Here is a 19,738-nt window from a genome sequence, read left to right on the forward strand (position 1 = left end):
GCCTCTTTGAAAGCAGGTCTTGTTCTAAAGGAAACCTTAGTGTAATCTTTTCTTTAAAAGTTAGCTACACAACCATCTGATTTAAATAATCGCCGCCTCATTTCTAACATTCCATTCCTAGGACACTGACTTATTATGGCAATCTAGTTAGAAATTTTATTGGATGAAACTAATCGTTGATCTCTTTCAGACTGGTTTTCAACACGTCTCTGGAACAGAAACTGTTTGCTGACCTCTGGAGCATCCATCAGGAAACACATAGGGGGATGGACTGCAAGAAGATCAAACCTATCCATTCTTAAGGAAATCAGCCCTGAGTGCTCACTGGAAGAACAGATCCTGAAGCTGAGCCTCCAATACTTTGGCCACCTTATGAGAAGAGAAGACTCCCTGGAAAAAAACCCTGATGTTGGGAAAGATGGAGGGCACAAGGAGAAGGGGACGACAGAGGACGAGATGGTTGGATAGTGTTCTTGAAGCTACCAGCATGAGTTTGACCAAACTGTGGGAGGCAGTGGAAGACAGGAGTGTCTGGCATGCTCTGGTCCATGGGGTCACGAAGAGTCGGACACAATTAAACAACAACAAAGTTAGAAGAGAACCCAAGGTTCAGTCCAACCCACTGCAATGTAGGAATCTCAAGAAAAGCATCCATGACAGATGGCAATCCAATTTCTGCTTTAAAACCTCCAAGGAAGAAGAGTCCACCATCTTTTGAGGATGTGCATTCCACTGTCAAACATCTCTTCCTGTCAAAAAGTTTTTCATGATGCTTAGTCAGAATCTCCTCTCTCGTAACTTGAAGCCATTGGTTAAGGCCCTACCCTCCGAAGCAGGAGAAAACAAGCTTGTTCCATCTTCCATGTGACAACACTTTAGATATTTGAAGATGGCTTTCATATCTCCTCTCAATCTTCTTCTTTCCAGGAGGAACCCAGTATTCCAGGTGTGGTCTGTTCCAAGGTAGAATTGAGGGGTACTTTGACTAGACTGTTGATGTAGCCTAGAGCAGCATTAGCTTTTTTTGCTGCTTCATAACACTGTTGACTCATGTTAAGCTTGTGGTGTACTAAACCCCTTCTCCCCCCCCCCTTTTTGAAGATGCGGATAACATTTGCCCACCTCCAGTCTGCAGGGACCTCACCTGTTCTCCAAGAATTCTCAATGATTAGATAGACACTCTGAGATTACATCTACAAGCTCAGAAGGCCCTGGAGATCTGAATTCATTTAAAGTAGATAAGTGTTCCCTTACCACCTCTTCTCCAATCTTGGGCTGTGGCTCCCTCCTTGCATTGTTTATTCTATTATTACCAGGTTAGGCACTGTTTTCCTTTTCAATGATGACAGAGACAAAATAGGTGTTGAGCAGTTCTGCTTTCTCTCTGGTACCCAGCAGCTTTCCTCCATCTTCCCTACACAAAGGACCAACTACTTGCATGTTCTTTCTCTTGCTTCAAACATAACCAAAGATACCTTCTTCATTACACGCAACTGCCCGCTTATGTTGGGAGCACCCTCTAAACAAATGTTGCAATCTGAAAGGCTTCTGGCTGTACACTAGGGGAAAAAACAGTTCCTTTAAGTACTTAAGCAACAATCAGCCCAGTTTAGAGGGGTCTTGGCAGAATATGGGGAAGCCAGCACCCACCCACATACCCCAAAATTCCTAGACACTCCAGACCAGAGGATATGACCTTGCCCAACAACTCTGGCACCAAAACACCCCTCCTTGGGAGCCTTCATATTGTAAGAGCAAGCAGCTCCAGGACAGGGGCAACACTGCTTTAAAAACAGATATCTTGAGAAGGGAAAGAATCAGCAGGAGGTAATAATACTAATACCAATACTAATTTATTACTTGTACCCTGCCCATCTGACTGGGCTGCCGCAGCCATTCTAAGTAGCTTCCAACAGAATACAAAACAAACAAACAAACAAAAAACCCACAATGAAACACCAGACATTAAAAGTTTCCCTATACAGGGCTGCCTTCAGATGTCTATGGAAAGTTCTACAATTCTTTATCTCTTTGACATCTCAGGGAAGGTCATTCCACAGGGTTGATGCCACTACCAAGAAGGCCCTCAGCCTGGTTCCCTGTAACCTCACTTCTTGCAATGAGGGAACCACCAGAAGGTCCTTGGAACTGGACCTCAGTGTCTGGGCTGAATCAGGTAAGCTAATTTTTATAAGGCATCAGTAGGCATCAACATGCTGATGAGGCAATGTCTGACTCAGAGGAATCTGACCTAAAGGAATGTTCCAGGGTTTATCTTGTCAGCACCTCACCTCTGGATGTCCTGTCTCAGATTATGTAAGGCTGGACTTACTGACTCACCTTAACTGATCATGGTCTCATCATTCAAAATATGAGTGCTCAGGAGTCTACTTGTTGCCTAGGATCCCAACCCAAAGAAAGTTGTGACAGTTTCTCATTCACCAAATATATGGCAGGCCTACAGAGAATATACAAGCTAGCTAGTACATTCTTTTTCTAGTATTCATTTTTTTGGGGGGAGGCAATGGAGTAAGATTTATGAAATGAATTCAAAACATATGAAAAATTATCTTGACTTAGGCACCAATTATGATGAATATACAACTGAGAAACATGAAACTCAGATTTAGGTAGGAACTTCAGAAATGAAAGCTTCATAGTGCTTGATGGGATGACTCTTTGCAAGTGCTTAGGATAAATTCCAAGACTGCAACCCAGATAGTTATCAGTGCCCATAAGGGCTGCTGTCTCAACTCATCCTTAAACTTTCCCATTGCCAACATCAAGTCTGATCCTTTTGGCTCTGAAACAGTGTGTGGAATGCAACTTATGGTGAAATTCTGAAATCTGTTTCCTATGAGATAAGCATCTCAGTTTCAGCCAGCTGCCTGAATATTGACCTATGTCTTGCTTGATAGATCCCCAGAAACAGCTTCCATGAGAAACTAACAATTATGTGTTCAACATTAAATGCTACAAAGCTAAAACTTAATTACTAGAACACATAGTTATTAAAGCAATGAATTTCTTATTCTCAAGTATGCCTGTGTTGTTTTAGATTGTTCATAAATATATGTGGGCCTCCCATTTGCTACTAATAAATGAAAGTTGATGCCACAATGTTTGCCTTGTATACATCAAAATTATTGACTTATTTTTACCCAGTAGTATGACTCTTGTGTTCTAACTGTATCATATATTTTCTGTTGCTTACTCATATTCTAAAGAAGACAGAGTGCCAACATTATAGGATTGCAGTGTGTGCTATTCCATTAGTAAAGCAATTCATTATGTCAACTGTTGCATCACCAAGAAGATGAGAAGTGAAAATGAAATTAAAAGAAGCTACAGAAAACCCTTCTTAGCTATCTTGGGTTTTGTTTGCCATACAATGTTAAATCAAAATAGAACAAAACCACACATCCACTGTATGTCACAGAGAAACACACTGCATCACAAAAATACACCCTCCCTCCCCAACCGTTATAGGCCAATTGCTACTTTAAGCAATTCAACTCTATAAGCTTGGCCACATCGTATAAGCCTTCTGCTTCCTGTAACATCTGCACAGTAAACCAGAAAAGAACTGCTAAAGCATAATGCATCACTTAGGAGACTTATTACATCAGCTAAGTGCATCTTCAGCACATTTCAATTAACATTCAGTCCTTCTATTTCTTCTAATATATCCGTTTTATTGCTAAATTTCACAGCAAGAGCTAACATTCAAACAGCTTTTTTGCAATACAGGTATGGAAAAACCACCAGGACTTATATACTATGCTCTAGAAAACACCAGAAACTGATTAACATTTATGCCATACTTTTGCCACCATGCTGATGTTTACATTGAGGTAAAATGAAAAAAATGAAGAATTTCCCACACTAAGCAGCTGGTGGTAGCTGCTATACATGTCTATAGCTGACACTTAGGCTTGTAAATAAATTTAATATATTTGTTACATACTTGGACAAAATACACCCCTAACTGCCATACAAATGTATTTTTTTAAAGTCTATCATTTTTGTCAATAGAATATCTCAGAAAGGTCAGTTATTTGCTACAAGTTGCTTCCAGTATTTTTTCCGTGTTGCTCCTTATGAATTACTGCTTTGTTTTCTTTCTTTCATTCATTCTTTTAAAAATACCTGTTAGAACTGTTCTTAAGCTCTGTGCAAGAAAGCCATTGCTCATTAGTCTTTCATCCAACAAACATCTCATAAAGCATCTGCATAAAGTAAACTGCACTATCAAATATACTATGTTCACCTCCACAATCATCACCATTCTAAAACAATCAGAAACTTACATACGAAACCCGTACTCGACGCCGGTGTGCCAACCCACAGCACTGCATGAAGAGGACAGCAGAAAACACTCAGTATATGGTCTCACCAAGCTTCAGACTGTCTTGTCATTTCCTCTGAGACACTGTCCATTCCTCTTTACTCTCCAGCCCCAGAAAAAGAGAATAGGCAGAAAAATCATTCAGCCAAGCAATGTTGTTAAAAGTGCCCTTGCGACTGATGAAATTGTGTGTGTGTGTGTGTTTCCTTTAAGTAAATCAATCCCTTCTGTTTCAGCTGAATATATAATTACCAAATGTCTGTGTTCTCATCCCTATGCTACTATAATGCATCTCTACTGAGATGAATTATTTCCTACTTGAAGATTTTATATTACCTGTTCTGAACTTAAAAAATAATCTCAAATAGAAGAATCTTATTTCTGTGACTAGTGAAATACCCTTTTTGTGTTTGATTTCTTCGTGCTGCCGTGGCTGCTGCTGCTGCTGTTATTATAGGCTTCTTCCCAATACACAAACTAGCAAGAGCATCCTTGATTCAATGCTTCCTCTGGTCCACAATGGACATATCTGATCTGTTGTTTATTCCCCACCTCCAAGCTTGAAAAATGACTGAGTCTAGACTTTAATTCTCTCTGGATTCTTTGGACTACAGAACCACCGCACAAATTGTCAGAAGCTTTGTCTTGCAGTACGTGTTTCACATGAATTTCAAGCAGAGATTTTTTTTACTGGCTACAATACCTGACTGGCTTAGAAGCTGCAGTTGCACAGTGTTTTCTTCCTGTTGACACTGACATAAGATTTTACAATAACAGTAAAAGGTTAGCACAAATTTAGTTTTGATGCACCTTTAAAACAACCAAGAACAGTACCGGAGATAAGTATTTTTCTCTGGTTGTAACCTTTTGCAATGTTTAAAATTATTTATTTATTTTTATTGCTGTGAGTAGCCTCACTGTGAATGATTATTAGCCAGCACCTTTGACAAAGCAATGCTAAGCTTCATCAGAGAATGAGGATGGTCCCTTTTATGAGAAAGTTGTATTTGGGGAGGTAGATGCCATGCAAAGGGGGTCACAGCTCTGAATTTACAGAGGCAGAGAAGGGTGAGAAGTATAGCTGAAGTTAGCTAAATGGGGATACATACTTGGGGGAGGGAGGGAAGCAGAAGTATTTCTAAGGATCCACTGTCTGCTTATAGGAGTGCATTCACGCCCATTATGATACACACACACACACACACACACACACACACACACACACAGTTTATAAAAACACTCTACCCCAGTCCTGCACTGCCACATCCAAAGGAAATTAAGGCCTGTAGTGCAGACGTGCCCAAATGATTTCTTCATGTTCATGGGAAGATATTTCTTTAGTTAGGAGTGGGATAGTGCTTCAGTAAAGGAAAAACTGAACTGCTGTAACTGACCTAAAATGTGCAATGGACTGCACTCCTGTGCAGCAAGGCCAGGTCCCCCCTTGAGGGAGGGTGCAGCAGCTGCCTCAAGTGGTGGAAGACCCTGAGGTGGTGACCCCATGGGCACTCTACCTGCCCCTGCCCCTAGCATCAACATCAATTTCCAATAAGAGCTTTGGAGCATGCAAGATCTTGCTGGATATTGGTACTGCTTCTCAGCCAGTGCCAGAGGCAGCACTTCCTGTTTCACCTCAAGCAGCAGCCAGCCATGAACAGAAGACTCACAGGATAATCTTTGTAAGGAAATAGAGGCTTTACAGCAAGGTTTTAGGAGGACCTTATAAAGCAATCCTGAAGCAGAGCTTGGAAGCTGTTCCAGAAAAAACAAGAGGCATGTTTGCTATATGGGATAAAGATGTACATAAGCCTAGCTGCCAAGCACCCACTGAATAATTACTGCTTATTGAGAAGTTGCATGAGAACAATGAGGAGTTGACAGAATCAAGAGACTTTGTCCATTCAGGCCAGCAGTAAGGGGAAGGGGAAGGAAAAGCAACAGGAAAAGTTGAAGCAAGAGACAATCAGAGCTGGGGAACCTGTGGCCCTCTAAATACTGCTGTGCTACAACTCCTATCATATAACCACTGGCATTGTTGGATGATGGGTGTTGTCCTGTAGAACGGAAGTGTAGATCCAACAATATCTGGTGAGCCGCATGTTCTCCAGACCTGGCCTATAGTAATGGAAGGAGGAGGTTTATTTACCACAATTGTATACCCTGAAAACCTCAAGTTCCACCACTGAGAATAATACAGAAACTGTGAATTATGGGTGCAAAACAGACTGGCAAATCAGTTTGATATCACAGCCTGTGTAAATGACAGGGGTGATGACAGAAAGGACACTGACAACTGGCTTGAGGAGATCAGCTCTGTTGGTCAGGCAGAATATGTTGGGCGTGGCTAACCTATGGATCTCCAGATGTTGTACTCTCAACTCTGACCAGTCCAAGCTTGCATGGATAATTGTCAGGGATGGTGAGAGTTGTAGACAACCTACAGCTGGAGGCACACAGGTCATCCACCCCTGTCTTAGATAAAGCATTGTGATGGGCTTTAAATCTACAGATTGGACAAAGACCTGAGTTAGACTGGTCCAAGAACATGTTCAGAAGCAGCAAAATGAAGAAAGAAGGGATATTTCCACAATGTCCCACAGAGAAGACAATTCAATGGGAACCCCTTTTCTCCCTGGAAATTTGCCTTGAAAGAAACACGATATTCACTGAATTCTACTCAGCACCAACACACAGAAATGGAAGTGAAATGTGCACTTGTGATGAAGATGTTTTGGAACTGGGTGTTTTGATAGCATCTCTGTGCAGAGGCATACTTAGGCGCCCTTGGCAAGCAGCTGTATCAGCACTTGGAGGAGAGACCATAGACCAGAAACTCAATAGGTTTGCTTTTCACTGCCTTTCGTGCTCTGCCAGTGACTTCCTCCTGGGTTGGGTTGGGTCAGGTCTGCTCTGCCTTTCCTCCTCCTCCATCATTCCGTTGGTCTATCTTTTTGCCTTGCTGCCTCCCTTCCTCCCTCTGTTTGCTGTTTTTCCTTCTGTCTCCTTCCTCCCCTTTACCTCCTCCTGCAACTCTCATCTACTCTCTCCATTTTTCTTCCACCTGAGCCCTGCTTTGCACCCACCTGACTGTGGAGGAGCCCCCACAGGGCTGTTGTGATGGCCTATGCCAGTGACTGGATTCCTTCACTGAGAAGCCCAGAGGAGCCTACATGTCCTACTCAGCCACCCAGAGCAGTGGAGGAGTGGCCTGGGGAGTGCAGTGTACATGGGCAAGTGGACAGGCAGGCTCCTAGCCACTCCAAGTCCTCCTGGGCCTGGGCCCTTGGTCAGGGCCAACCTGGCAACTCCTAGGTATACCCCTGTCCCTGTAGCAGGAGATTGGGGTGCCTTACAATTTTGGGCTGCCACGTTTTTGTTCTTTGAATTACTCTGAGACTGATAAGAAATAAACTGGGACTGTGAAGAGACTGTTATCATCATGTGTAGAGAAGTGTATGTTTGGGTATAGGACAAGGGGTAAAGAATTGTGCTTTTCTTACTAATACTGAAAATCTTCACTGGAGACCATTTTTGGCTTGGGCAAACATTTGTTGGTGATGGTGAAAACCCTTTTTAAAATGTTCATACCTACCTAACCATGAGCCTGAGCTTTTAATTTTTAACATGTCCAACTGTTCTTTAAGCTATCTCAGCATGGCATTCAAGCTTTTTCTGACAGGAGGAACAATGTATGTTTACAAGTTTCAAAGTGTAGCAAGAGCTCTTGACAAAAGAAAGTTACTGTTTCTTAATAACTGTTGGTCCCTTGAAAGGACAATGCATTGGCAGAGGTGGCTAGGAAGGGGTTGTTTTCAGAAGTACCTCGCAAGGATGTGCATATGAGAAAGAAACAGCACTTTTGAAATGTCAAATGGTTAGAAGCAGAGAGAGGGGGAGATTTTCTACATGAAGTTAGCCTTGGAGGGATTGATTAAGCAGCTCTCTCAGGATCCACTTCCTACTTGTAGGGGTGTACTTGCCTTCACTATGCTTTAATTTAAAATACATATATAGAAGCAAATAAAAGTGACAAAGATAAAAGTTTCCCAAGTTCTTTCACCTGAAAAAGAATAAAACCCTGGAGCACTATATCTGCAACTCAATTGTCAGGAAAACATTGTTGATATAAGTGTGTTTGAAAACAGGAAACATAATATATTTATTAGCATTAATGTTATAAAATCTGAATTATTGTCAACATATTTATTGAGGACTATAATGCATAGATGAATAATTATTACCCTTCAAAAATGGAATATTTTCAAGGGTGAGCATCACAGAATCCCCTAAAAAGTTACTCAAAATGTCAGTAGCTAACTCCAAATATAAAGTATTACAAAAGTGAGCTATGTGAGCTGGCTCATTCTCATCCCAGGACTGTTGCTAGCCAGACACTGAATCAGCTGATCAAATGACTGTCTGGAACTGATGAAATGTATTCACAAAGCTTAATGCCAGAACACTAAGGACACCACAGTTTTGAATGCCTAGTTATCTTCTCTAATGGCCTTCTGTATTGTGAATGAGAAGAGCAGTGTACTAATAATGGAGGAACTCAAACAGAAAGAAGATGGCCTCTAAGTACTTGGGTTCATTTCCTGCAAATGTTTAATTCATTCATCTCCCCCCTGCCCACTTGGTCAGGCTCCAGGAAGTTCAGACACAGCATAAAGTTTTTTGAGAATCTGCACTGCTTATACTGCAGGAAATTACAATATGTTCAGTGTTTTATTAAGCCCCACTTTTCTCACAGAGACTTAAAGTGGCTTACAGATAAAATGTGTCTGCCATAAATAAACACTTTGAAAACTTGCTGATAGTGTATCAAACTCATTTCCCTTTTTACATCTTTGGTTCTTCACAGATGCTATTACCTGTTCTTTTGGCTACTGTCTGAGAACCTTTAGAAAAGCTCCTGTAGGCAGCATAGAGTAGAGTTAGTACATATCTTTAATCTTAACTGAGCCAACACTTTTGGCATAAGGCTTTTCACTGAGCAACTGGGAGTGGGAAGGGTGGAAGAAAAAAAGAGAGAGAGAGAGAAAACATTCATTCATTCAATATACCACCCTTCATCTAATGATCACAAGGTGGTTTCCAGCATAAAAACTAGTGATGTGAGGTGAGAATATTCTCCGGAGAATATTCTTGAGAATGATAATATTCTTAAGAATATTCTCTGCTAGAAAATTCTGTGGAGAATATTCTCCACAAATTGTGAACTCTAATGTAAGAATCAGTTTTAAAACCCACATTTTAAAAATCTACTAAATATTAAGTCAAGCTGTGATATTGCCAGTGTAAGTAATGAATAATCTCAAAATATCAGCAAGTGCACCAAATGATACACAAGATATTTTGGCAGAGCTGGCAGCATATCATGCTAAGGAACTCATATGTATTGAAGTCAGCTGAAAAAGTGAATGCAGTGGTTTGGTGGAAGGAAACATGCTTTGGTTCAAAGCATAGCAGAGTGGCTGTGGACATTTAAAATATGCCACCAACAACAGGTGCAACAGAACGTAACTTCAGTACTTATGGACTTACTCATTCAGCAAAAAGGAATAGGCTTACTGTAGACAGAGCAGGAAAGCTTACCTATGGAGCTCATAACTTAAAACGCCTAGAAGAGAAGAAAAGACAGCTTCTAACAAGCTCATTGAATTTTACACAACCATCAACTTCATTCTGTGATCTCGCAGATGATCAGTGTGGAACTGAAAGCTCTGTTACCAGTGGAGACAAAGATGGTGACTTATCCTCTTATGATATTTGAGGAGTCAATATAAATTTATAAACATTTGAGACTTGTTACTTAAAGCCTATTTTTTAAAAATAAATTTCTTTCTTGTGACAATTTATCAGTTATAATATAAATATGTTGTGCATTGCCTTACTTGTCTAAGCAGATAGTAATTTGCATTTCTGATGTTATGTATATTACTGATTATTTGTGTTTTATTTTCTGGAAATAATAGCATTTATTTTAAACTTTATATTGATTTTATTAGTGTTGCACAGAAAATACTATACCATGTAGATATACTTATTAAAGAACGTACTCATGTAGCAGATTTTCAGTGCATTAAAATGAATATTCTCCTATTTTAAATGAAAATTCTCTAATATTCTCATTAATTCTCATTAATTCTCATTAATCAAGAATATTTGCGAATAGTCTCCAAAAGATTATTCTCAAGAATTAAACATCACTATTAAAAACACAAAAAATACACAGTATAACAGCAAACAAAACAATATGCCCCCCTCCAATTTGAAAGGCCGTAGATTGTTTAACGGTGGCAATATATAGAGGGGGAAAACAAAAGATCCCATCCTTTCACTTCCTTCTTTATACATTACTAAGCCTTGAAAGAAGAGCAGAGGATTTGTAGTGAAGTTAATGGAAAGCTGGAATTCAGAAGTTTAATCTGAATATAAATCAAGACTTTCAGCAATTTTCAAGTGGTTCACTGGGTGTTTTTTTAGGGGGGGGTGTTTGGGAACCATTGCCCTATAATACAAGGTAGCATAATTTCAAGTGAAGCATTATGGGGAACATAGTAGTTCACTGGACCACCAATACTGCACCATCTCTTTCAACAGACAGTGCTAAGATAAAAATAGTATTTGCTTCTTAAAAAGCATACACTACTTATTACTGTAAAAGTTAATATGGAATATTTATATATTAAGATCCATACACTAAAAGAGAAAAGTATACAGTAGCACTCTCACAGTTTGCTCATGGGCCATGGGATGGAAATTATTATGTTTTGGCCACTAGATGGCAAAGCTGACCACAGAACTGACACACCTCTACATCTTATTTCTGAAAAGTTTGTTATTGTGCACACACAAAAAGAAACAAATATTCTAGGCTTCCCTGCTGACTGAAATCCTCCTCAACTATTCAAATCACTTGGTGAAATCTAAAAGAAGTCTCTTACTTATAAACCTAATAAAATATCACCAATATCATTTCATCTCAAGAACCACAAAGTTAACTTTAAAATCCACAGTTAGGTAATATCACTTTTAGAACCAACTCGAAAGTCACAAAAGGCGTGTCAAGCTTATGAGTTCTCCAGAAGTCTTCATCTTCTGGAGGCAAGAATTACACAAGGCAGACGGTGGTGAAAGATCAAAACACAAAAAGAAAAGAATCACCTGGATCTGGTAGCCAAGAGTTCTGTTCGTAGGCTCTGTTTCAATAAACTCAATAAACTGATCATCTAGAGGAACCATGAACAACTAGAAAATACCTGGAGGGATGATAACTATTTCCCCTAATCTCAGATAATGTTATCTAGGAGACCGTGTGTGAAGATACTATTATTATTCAGCCCAGTATACCTGAAGGAGTGCCTCTACCTCCATCGCTCAGCCCGTACACTGAGTTCCTCCTCTGAGGATCTTCTGCTGGTACCCTCACTGCGAGAAGCGGTTACAGGGAACCAGGCAGAGGGCCTTTTCGGTAGTGGTGCCCTCCCTGTGGAATGCTCTCCCTTCAGATGTCAAGGAGATAAATAATTGCACAACTTTTATAAGACACCTGAAGGCAGCCCTGTATCGGGAGGTTTTTAATGTTTGGTGTTTTTATGTTTATGTTTTATGTGCTGTAACCTGCTCAGAGTGGCTGGGGAAATCCAGCCAGATGGATGGGGTATAAATAATAAAATTTTATTATTATGAAGAGAAACTTCAGTATGGAGACAAAAAGCAGGGAGAGCTAGGTTTGGACTCTGTGAGCACCTTAGGATGTCACCTGTCTTCTTATAAATCTGATGTGGGAGCAGTGGGCTTTGGCTGTTTGGTGGAGTGCTTTAAAAGCTGTTCCTTCATTTGTGACCTGTTTCCAAAGGAAACCAAATCTCAGTAAGTTTTGCCCCTCAGAGAAGTGGGATGAATATAACACCCTGTGAATCTGTTAAAGTGTGAAAAGTTCACAATAAAAGGAGGAAGCTGAAGAATAAGTATTTCTGATCCTTTACGAAACTGGCATGTAAACATGAAATTTATTTAGTTAATTATCTTTATTCAACTTCTTGCCATGAGATGGCAGCAGACTTCAGCTGTAATTATTACATGCTGCAGACTTAAAATGAACCCTTGGAAAGCCCTTCTGGGTCTATTATCTTGAAAGTTGTGAGGGCTGGGAAATTTCCTTTTTAGGTCAGCATCTTCCTCCATACACTCCCTGTTTCCTTAGAATGATAAATAATTTTGGTGGGATAAAGAAATGACCACACGCAAATGTTAAGCAGGACAGAGGGCATTGACTGCTAAAACCTATTTAATGATAAATAGAAAATTAGCATTAGTCATAGACAGGCAGAATTCCAAATGAAATTACTCTAAACCAAACTTTTACTAATTTTTCCCAGACCAGCAATCTTTAGTTCATTGGGCTAAATAGGATGTCATTTTATACTGTACTATTATTAGTTATCTCGAAATCAATATTCTCTATTACACTAGCTACCATAAGTGGCACTTTTCACATAACAGCCCTCAGCACGCCATAGCAACAGGAAGAGTCTGAAGTAAAATGGCCTGGTTTCTATAGTAACTGTCTTTCCGACCATCTGTAATCAAATGGGATCATAGGCAGGGAAACTAAAACAAGCAATTCTGCACATTTTAAAACTATCTGTATATAAAAACTTCTCAAAGTTTTGTAGCTTTGCTCCAGCATTATTACTTATTTCTTAACATAATTAAGTACTATCACATATTAAACAATAAGAAATGAAGCAATGCAAATGCATTCTCTGTCACAAGTAAGTGACAGAAGCCGTGGCTGCTGAGAGAAAAGGGAAGCTGGTTAAGGCAGGGTGGAGAATACATTCCCCTTAATAGCAAAAAAACATGCTAGTCAAAGAACACATTCACAGGACATGCAAGTGGAGCTGAATTTCCTGCCACAATCAATCTCTCCTGATTTTTACCCTACTGCTGTTTTCTGCACGCTTCATTTCTGATGACAGATTTGGGAGCATTTATTCGTTTTCTGTGATGTAATATACTACACTGAACTCCTGTCATGTGATAACATATATCAAAACGGAAAAAGATCAGATGAGTGAGGTAAGGTATTTAGGCGCTGAAATAGTGTTGCAATAATATCTTTAAACATTTTACCTATTAAGCTGTTTACTGCTTGTGACCCAATATCCCCAAGGTTCGAATTCAGATCTTGTCAGGGGACTGCCATCGGAACAGGGGAGGGAGGGAGGGGGGCCATTGGGATACAGGGAGCCTCTGAAAATCCTGAGGAACAGTTCCTCTTCCAGCGGTGGGGAAGGCCACACCACCAGTGGAGGAGAGGGGAAAGGGCTCAAGGATGCTGCTGAGAGCCCCAGCACCTCACCTTGCCAGGCTGGCCAGGAGGGACAGACGCCTCTTCCGTCGCCCAGCTTGCGCAGAGGGGTAAAACGCAAGGAAGGGAGGTGGAGGCTTGGGGTGCTGAAGTTCTTATGTTGGGGGAGAAACCAGAAGGGGCCACTCCCGGATTCTGCAAGTGACTAAGACGGACATGGACTTTGTAGTTCTGCACTGTAAATAGTTTGCACAATAAAACTTGTAAAAGACAGGTTGGAGTCCTGCCTGGTTACTCACGAGCAACCACCAGCAGCATCTGACAGATCTGATAGGTTATTAGGATGTTTCCCACATGCCTTTCTCTGAATGTACCCACTTTTGCAGGTTAGACTGATGGCAAGTAGAGAAAAGGCCTTTCTGTGGTGGAGTCTCAGCCTGTTGAGATTCACTTGCCATCAAATGAGTTTTGGAGCCATATCAAACCAGTCCGTGCTTTTAATTTAAACTTACACAATTTTTTTATTGTTACTGAATGTTAATGTCATGCCAAATTCAATACACATTTAAGTAGCAAGAAAAGCCAACAGCTGCATTTGACTTCAAAAGACAAAACTTTCAAAACATGAGGAGATTAGTGAAAAGGAAGCGAAAAGGCAAAAGGGTCACATTTCTGCAAACGTACTTAGGAATTGTTCAGAACCACAATAATGGAAACTCAGCTAGAACGTACAGTATACCATAGGTCAGGAAAAGGATCACCAAGGCCAAGAGGATGCCAACATTGTTAATAAGCAGAGTAAATGAAGCTGTTAGAGGCAGTAAGTCTTCCTTTAGAAAATGGAAGTATTGTCCTTACATGACAGCAAAAAGGAACACAAACGAAATAAATAAAAAATGCAAAATAAATGCAAATGGACAATAAGACACACACACAAATGATTTTGGGGAGCACACTGAGAAAAGCAAAAGCCCAACAAAATACATTCTTCAAATACGTTAGTAGCAGGAGACAAGTGGTTGAATCTTTGGATGTCAAGGGAGTCAAAAGTGTACTAGAGAAGGAAAATGAGATTGCAGCGAAGCTGAATGAATTCTTACTATCTGCCTTGAGAGGGAAAGATATACAGCAGATCCCTGTGCCTGCATGGGACTCTAAGAACTGTGGCGAAGAAAAGCTGTGACAAAAGATGGAAGTTCTAGATTTTACTGAGAAATTCACCAGGTTAAGATGACATCACTGAAGAGTTTTTAAAGAACGTAAATCTCAAATTGCTGATCTTCCAACAAAAATATGTAACTTGCCCCTAAGATCAGTCCCTGTATAGTCACAGATTTACTACCTATTTTATAGGCTGCCTGTTCCTCCGGTCACACTTGGTGCTGCACCTGACAACATAGTGCGCACAATTTGAGGGAAGGTTCCCACATATCCTTATTGTAATAATTAGCAATAATGTTTGGCAGTCATTTATATCCACCCATATGATTTGTTTTCCTTAGAATTCTCACACTCAAGAAAACTGGTTTTTAAAGTCAAGGGATATAACAGGCAGTTTGCTAAGTGGCATGGGAGTTTTCTATTCAAAGGTCCCAAATGTAACTTATCATCTGTAATAAGATAAACAAAGACTGTACTGATCTTTTGTGCCTTTGTTTTTCTCTTTTTCTTTCCCAAGGGCAATTTTGTAGTGGCATAACAGAACTGTAAGCAACTGCTGTTCTAGGAAAATAGTTGAAGATAGAAATCTACACCACTCAGTGGAATATAAATGTTTCAGTACTTACTTATGCAAACAGTATCTATTCAGTAATGTTTGAGGCAGTAGTAGTCTCGAACAGATCACAGTCACTCTACAGCTTACTAAATTTTGGCCTAATGGAAGACATGCTTACTTTAAAATTACCCAAATAAGCTGAATACAGTCCTCTTATTTTCAAGTACAGCATAAAACTTTCAAAGTTTATATTCTTTATGTTGCCACCTCATAGCAAATACTCTGCAGTCTCTTTCATATTTAGAATTTTTCAGATCTGAACTTCTCTGCTGACTCACACCTCATAGATTGATCTCCCATAATCAAGGATTATTCCTAATCATTAGCAACAAAGCATTAAAAAATATGAGATGGCTTCCTTAGCAGACAATACAAAATATAAATTCTATTTTAACAACTGATAGTACAACCCATACAAATTTGATGGCAGGAGGGAAGGCTCATCAGGTACTTTTCTAGAAGCTCTGACAAGAGGGAGAAGTGTAGGTACGCCATTGGCCAGTGTTTCTGGCAACCAGTCTTTCCCTTTACAGATTAGGAGGATACTGAGCCTTGCTGCTTGCAGACCACACTGGGAAACACCACTCTACTGCCCTCATGACAGAATAATAGCCCTTCAAACAGAACATGCGTGATATGCGTTGAGTAGAGACTTGGAGCACTAGGTGTCCATATTGGGGGATGTGAAGTCCTTGCCTTACTTTTGGACTTCCCATTGATAAAAGGATGCTGAACTGGGTGGGCCACATTTTATCTTTCCATGAAAAGAAGTTGCAGAGGGCTGCCAACTCTATCAGTGAAACATCACTACAGAATGAGGTATAGCATAATTTGATTGGGCTGGGGAAAAGAAAACCTGAGGGATCCAGTCATGGATATGTTGAATAACATGCAGTTTGGTCCTAACATCATTAATGTTACTTTAATACCTGTTTTTATTTAAAATTATTTTTCTACCGAATGACTTGATAGCAATAATAAAAAAATTGAAATAATATTTCAGATATAAAAATAGTGCCATCCAAACCTACTGATTTGTCCATGGCAGAACATTTTAACAGAACCAATGACTTTCAGGGCAATCTGATAGAATCCCAACTGAAGATAGCACAAGCATCCACCCAAGCTTCAGATTGGAACATTTTTCCGCTTTCTGTCATCAAACAGAGTCTGTTCTATATCGGATGAAATGTTCGTAACCAAAACATTATCTTAAAAGTTCAAGAACTACCATACAAATGTGCTATCCTATCATGCAAGTGCTTAGATTTAATTATGTGCTGTATGTTTATGTCTTCATATTCCTAAAAAGGCAGAAGCATTTTAAAATGAAGGAATGAACTTTCTGCCCTGTTAATGATAGCATTCTGTTGCTTTTATGGATGGTTCTTTAATGTCTTTCAACAGAAAAAGAAAAAAGGAACACCATTAATTCAAAACTGCAATAGAAATGTATTTAAAAGCCATTACAACTATTGTCTGTTTTTAAATTGATTTTGCTAAATATAAAAAAGGAGAATACTAATGGAATATGCTTTTCTCAAGAGGAACCACTAAAGTATTTTCATCTCAACTTAAAATAAATTAAAGGAAAACAGAGAGATCTGTAAGAAATATTCTCAGTCTCACAAAACCAAGGCCTCTTGAAAGGGAGCCTGGCTCATTTAGAATCAGTTGCATAATGAGCACCAGCATTTATAACCCTCACTCAAATTATAAATAATTTACCATCCAATAAATGAAAATTACAAGAGTTTTCAGTCAGAATCTGTATCTTTTTAAAAAATAAATAAACGAACCATCTACCTTACTGTTTCTTGAATACTCAGATGATTCTGCTACATATTATACTTTTCATGAAGCTTTTGCCCGGACAACATATCCCTTTTCCCCAATCTATGTAATTCAAGTGTAGTTCTCCTCCCAAAAGTTCAAAGTATGACAACCTAGTAATAAAAAATCTATTAAAATAATAAAGCAATGCATAAATATTACATTTCAGTTACCTTCTCTTTTTCAGGTTTAGGATCTGGAGTTTCCTTTGCATTCTCACTTTCATTTTTATTTGATGGTTCTTCTTTGCTTTCTTGTTCATCTTTATTTTGCAGTTCCTCAGTATTTGGAACCGTATCTGCATTTTGTTTTTCATCTGTATTCTGTATATCAGTATGTATTTCCCTATCTGTATTTTCTGCTTCATTTGAATTCCATAGTTCTTCAGCATTGGAGGTTTCTTCAACAAAGTTTTCTGCCATTCTGAACGCATAAAACAGTGCAGACAACTTTCCTCACAAACATTTAATTGTGAGTGTCCAAGTATTAAGTTTGTGTCGAGGTGATAGGATCAAAGCGAGCTAGAAAACAGACACCTGAACCTAGTACTGACACCTATGTGAAACGAAAGCCTTTTGTTGTATTCCTCTTTTTATATTTAGTTCTAATACTCCACTAAGGAGAACATTAAAATACAAGGAGAACTGAGAAAGACCTAAATCATATTAGGTGGATAAGAAAATAAAAGATCAAAACCATTAAAAAAATCAAGGGTAAGAGTATGTGTAATTCTATTACTTAGTCTATCATTGTTATGGAACCCAAACTGTCACTGAAATCTGACAAGAGAGTAACAATGCAGCAAAAGTAAACTAGTTCTACAACAACTTTCCCCACGGTCCTCTAGTTGTTCTCAGTGAAGGCTGACATGGATACTTGATCATTAGTCTTGTAATTAGAGTAGTTTCAGTCAGCAGGAATCAACCAATGCAAAGGGTGTGCTTGGGCATTCACCAACAAGTGGCAAGTTGTATCTGTGCCCAACATGGCTGATGAAACTTCTAAAATATAAAAGATAATTCAACGGATCATCTGTCTGTGACATTCAAAGTATTTCAGAAAATGAATGAAGCCCCATGAGATTAGAAATGCAATCCATGTATCACTGGAATTAAAAGCAGAACTCCATATACTGCAAATAACTAAAGGATTTTGTGGCAGTTGCAGCAGTGAAACCTCTAATTGAGCTAATGTGAGCTGCCATCACCATAAAACCCCCTTCCTCAACGCCACCAACAGTTATGCTGATGGGTGCTGAAAATGATAGTAAATGTAGTGATGGTGTTGCCAAGGTACAAGTAGGCCACGTTTCTCCTCCTCAGGGGTTGCTTTCCTATCTTCAGACATTTTTTGCAATATGATTCATTTCCCCTTGACTAAACAGCAAGAGAGGCAATAATTTGTCAAAGAGTACATGAGCTTGTCTCAGACACATTAGCCTATTATCTTGCTGAAGCTAAGCAGGTATAGGCCTGACCAGTGCCTGGGTAGGTGACCACCTGGGAACTATGTGTTCACGTTCTTAATGGAAGAAAGATGGGATATAAATGGAACAAAATAAAATAATGAAAATAAAACTTCATTGTCTGGCAATGTCTGGAAGATGTTAGCACTTTCTGTGCATTTTTTTTACTGCCAAGAGAACAGCCTGACCTCAGTATTACTTTCTTAATTGCTTTCCTGCTGAGATGAAAATGGAAATGGTCAGTGGAGATAAAAACAAATTATCCTACTCCTTGGATTAAAAAATTGTCAGAATAGCTGTGCAGGGAAATTAAAACTTTTTGGAATGCGGATTAGTGAACTGGAGAAGAATAGGTGGAAAGGGAATAAACTGGATGAACATTTTCATATAATTTTTACAATAATATGGCCTTTGTGTACGATTTCTAAATGTAAAAAGGATTTTTATAGGTAATTTAACATATGTTCTGCAAAGCAAGTTGAAAATCTGCTGGTATTGGCCAGTTTCTAAGTCCTGTTTTAGAAGAGAAAGCTAGTCATTAAATCCAAAACCTGAATTTAATGATATCCTTAAATTTGGCCTTACAACCCAGTCCCCTAGGTTAGCACTTTGTATGACATTTCTAGGTCACGGTAGATATATTTAAAGAACCAACATTATAACTACACAAAATTTAAACACTATAGCTGATGAAAAGTTAAATCAGTAGGGAGAAAAAATGTAATATTTGTGTATGATGGTCATATCATTTCTTTCTTGAAGAAAGTCTTGTGAAGAATAGTTCAATTTGTCATATGACTTTCAATTATTTTTTCATATCCAGTGAGCTGAGGGGGGAAACAGAGGGAAAAGATAATGCTTAGATCACTGTGAACACAGCACCCTTGTTGACGAGTGAAATAAAAGATATCCTGTGCTCCAAATCTTGTTGGCATCAATCCGTCTCAAGAGACAATGGAGGAGTGCACACTTGAGAGTGAGATCACACTGTTA

The 19,738-nt window shown here is 39.2% G+C and overlaps 1 protein-coding gene across 5 annotated transcripts in view; it reads right to left on the reverse strand.

Moving 5' to 3' along the window:
• CACNB2 (calcium voltage-gated channel auxiliary subunit beta 2) overlaps nt 1-19,738 on the reverse strand; it is a 126,458-nt gene that overhangs the window by 93,282 nt on the left and 13,438 nt on the right. The window contains exon 1 of one of the 5 annotated variants that reach the window (XM_083467471.1): nt 4,311-4,449. The exons of 3 other annotated variants lie outside the window; for them this stretch is intronic. In XM_083467471.1, the coding sequence (XP_083323597.1) occupies nt 4,311-4,358 (48 nt within the window). In that variant the 5' untranslated portion in view covers nt 4,359-4,449. Of the gene's footprint in view, nt 1-4,310; nt 4,450-19,738 lie in introns of those variants that run through there. One more of the 5 variants, XM_083467474.1, reaches the window with a different exon arrangement.

The sequence above is a fragment of the Podarcis liolepis genome (genome assembly GCF_965112155.1).
Source record: "Podarcis liolepis genome assembly, chromosome: 12".
NCBI classification, from domain to species: Eukaryota; Metazoa; Chordata; class Lepidosauria; order Squamata; family Lacertidae; genus Podarcis; species Podarcis liolepis.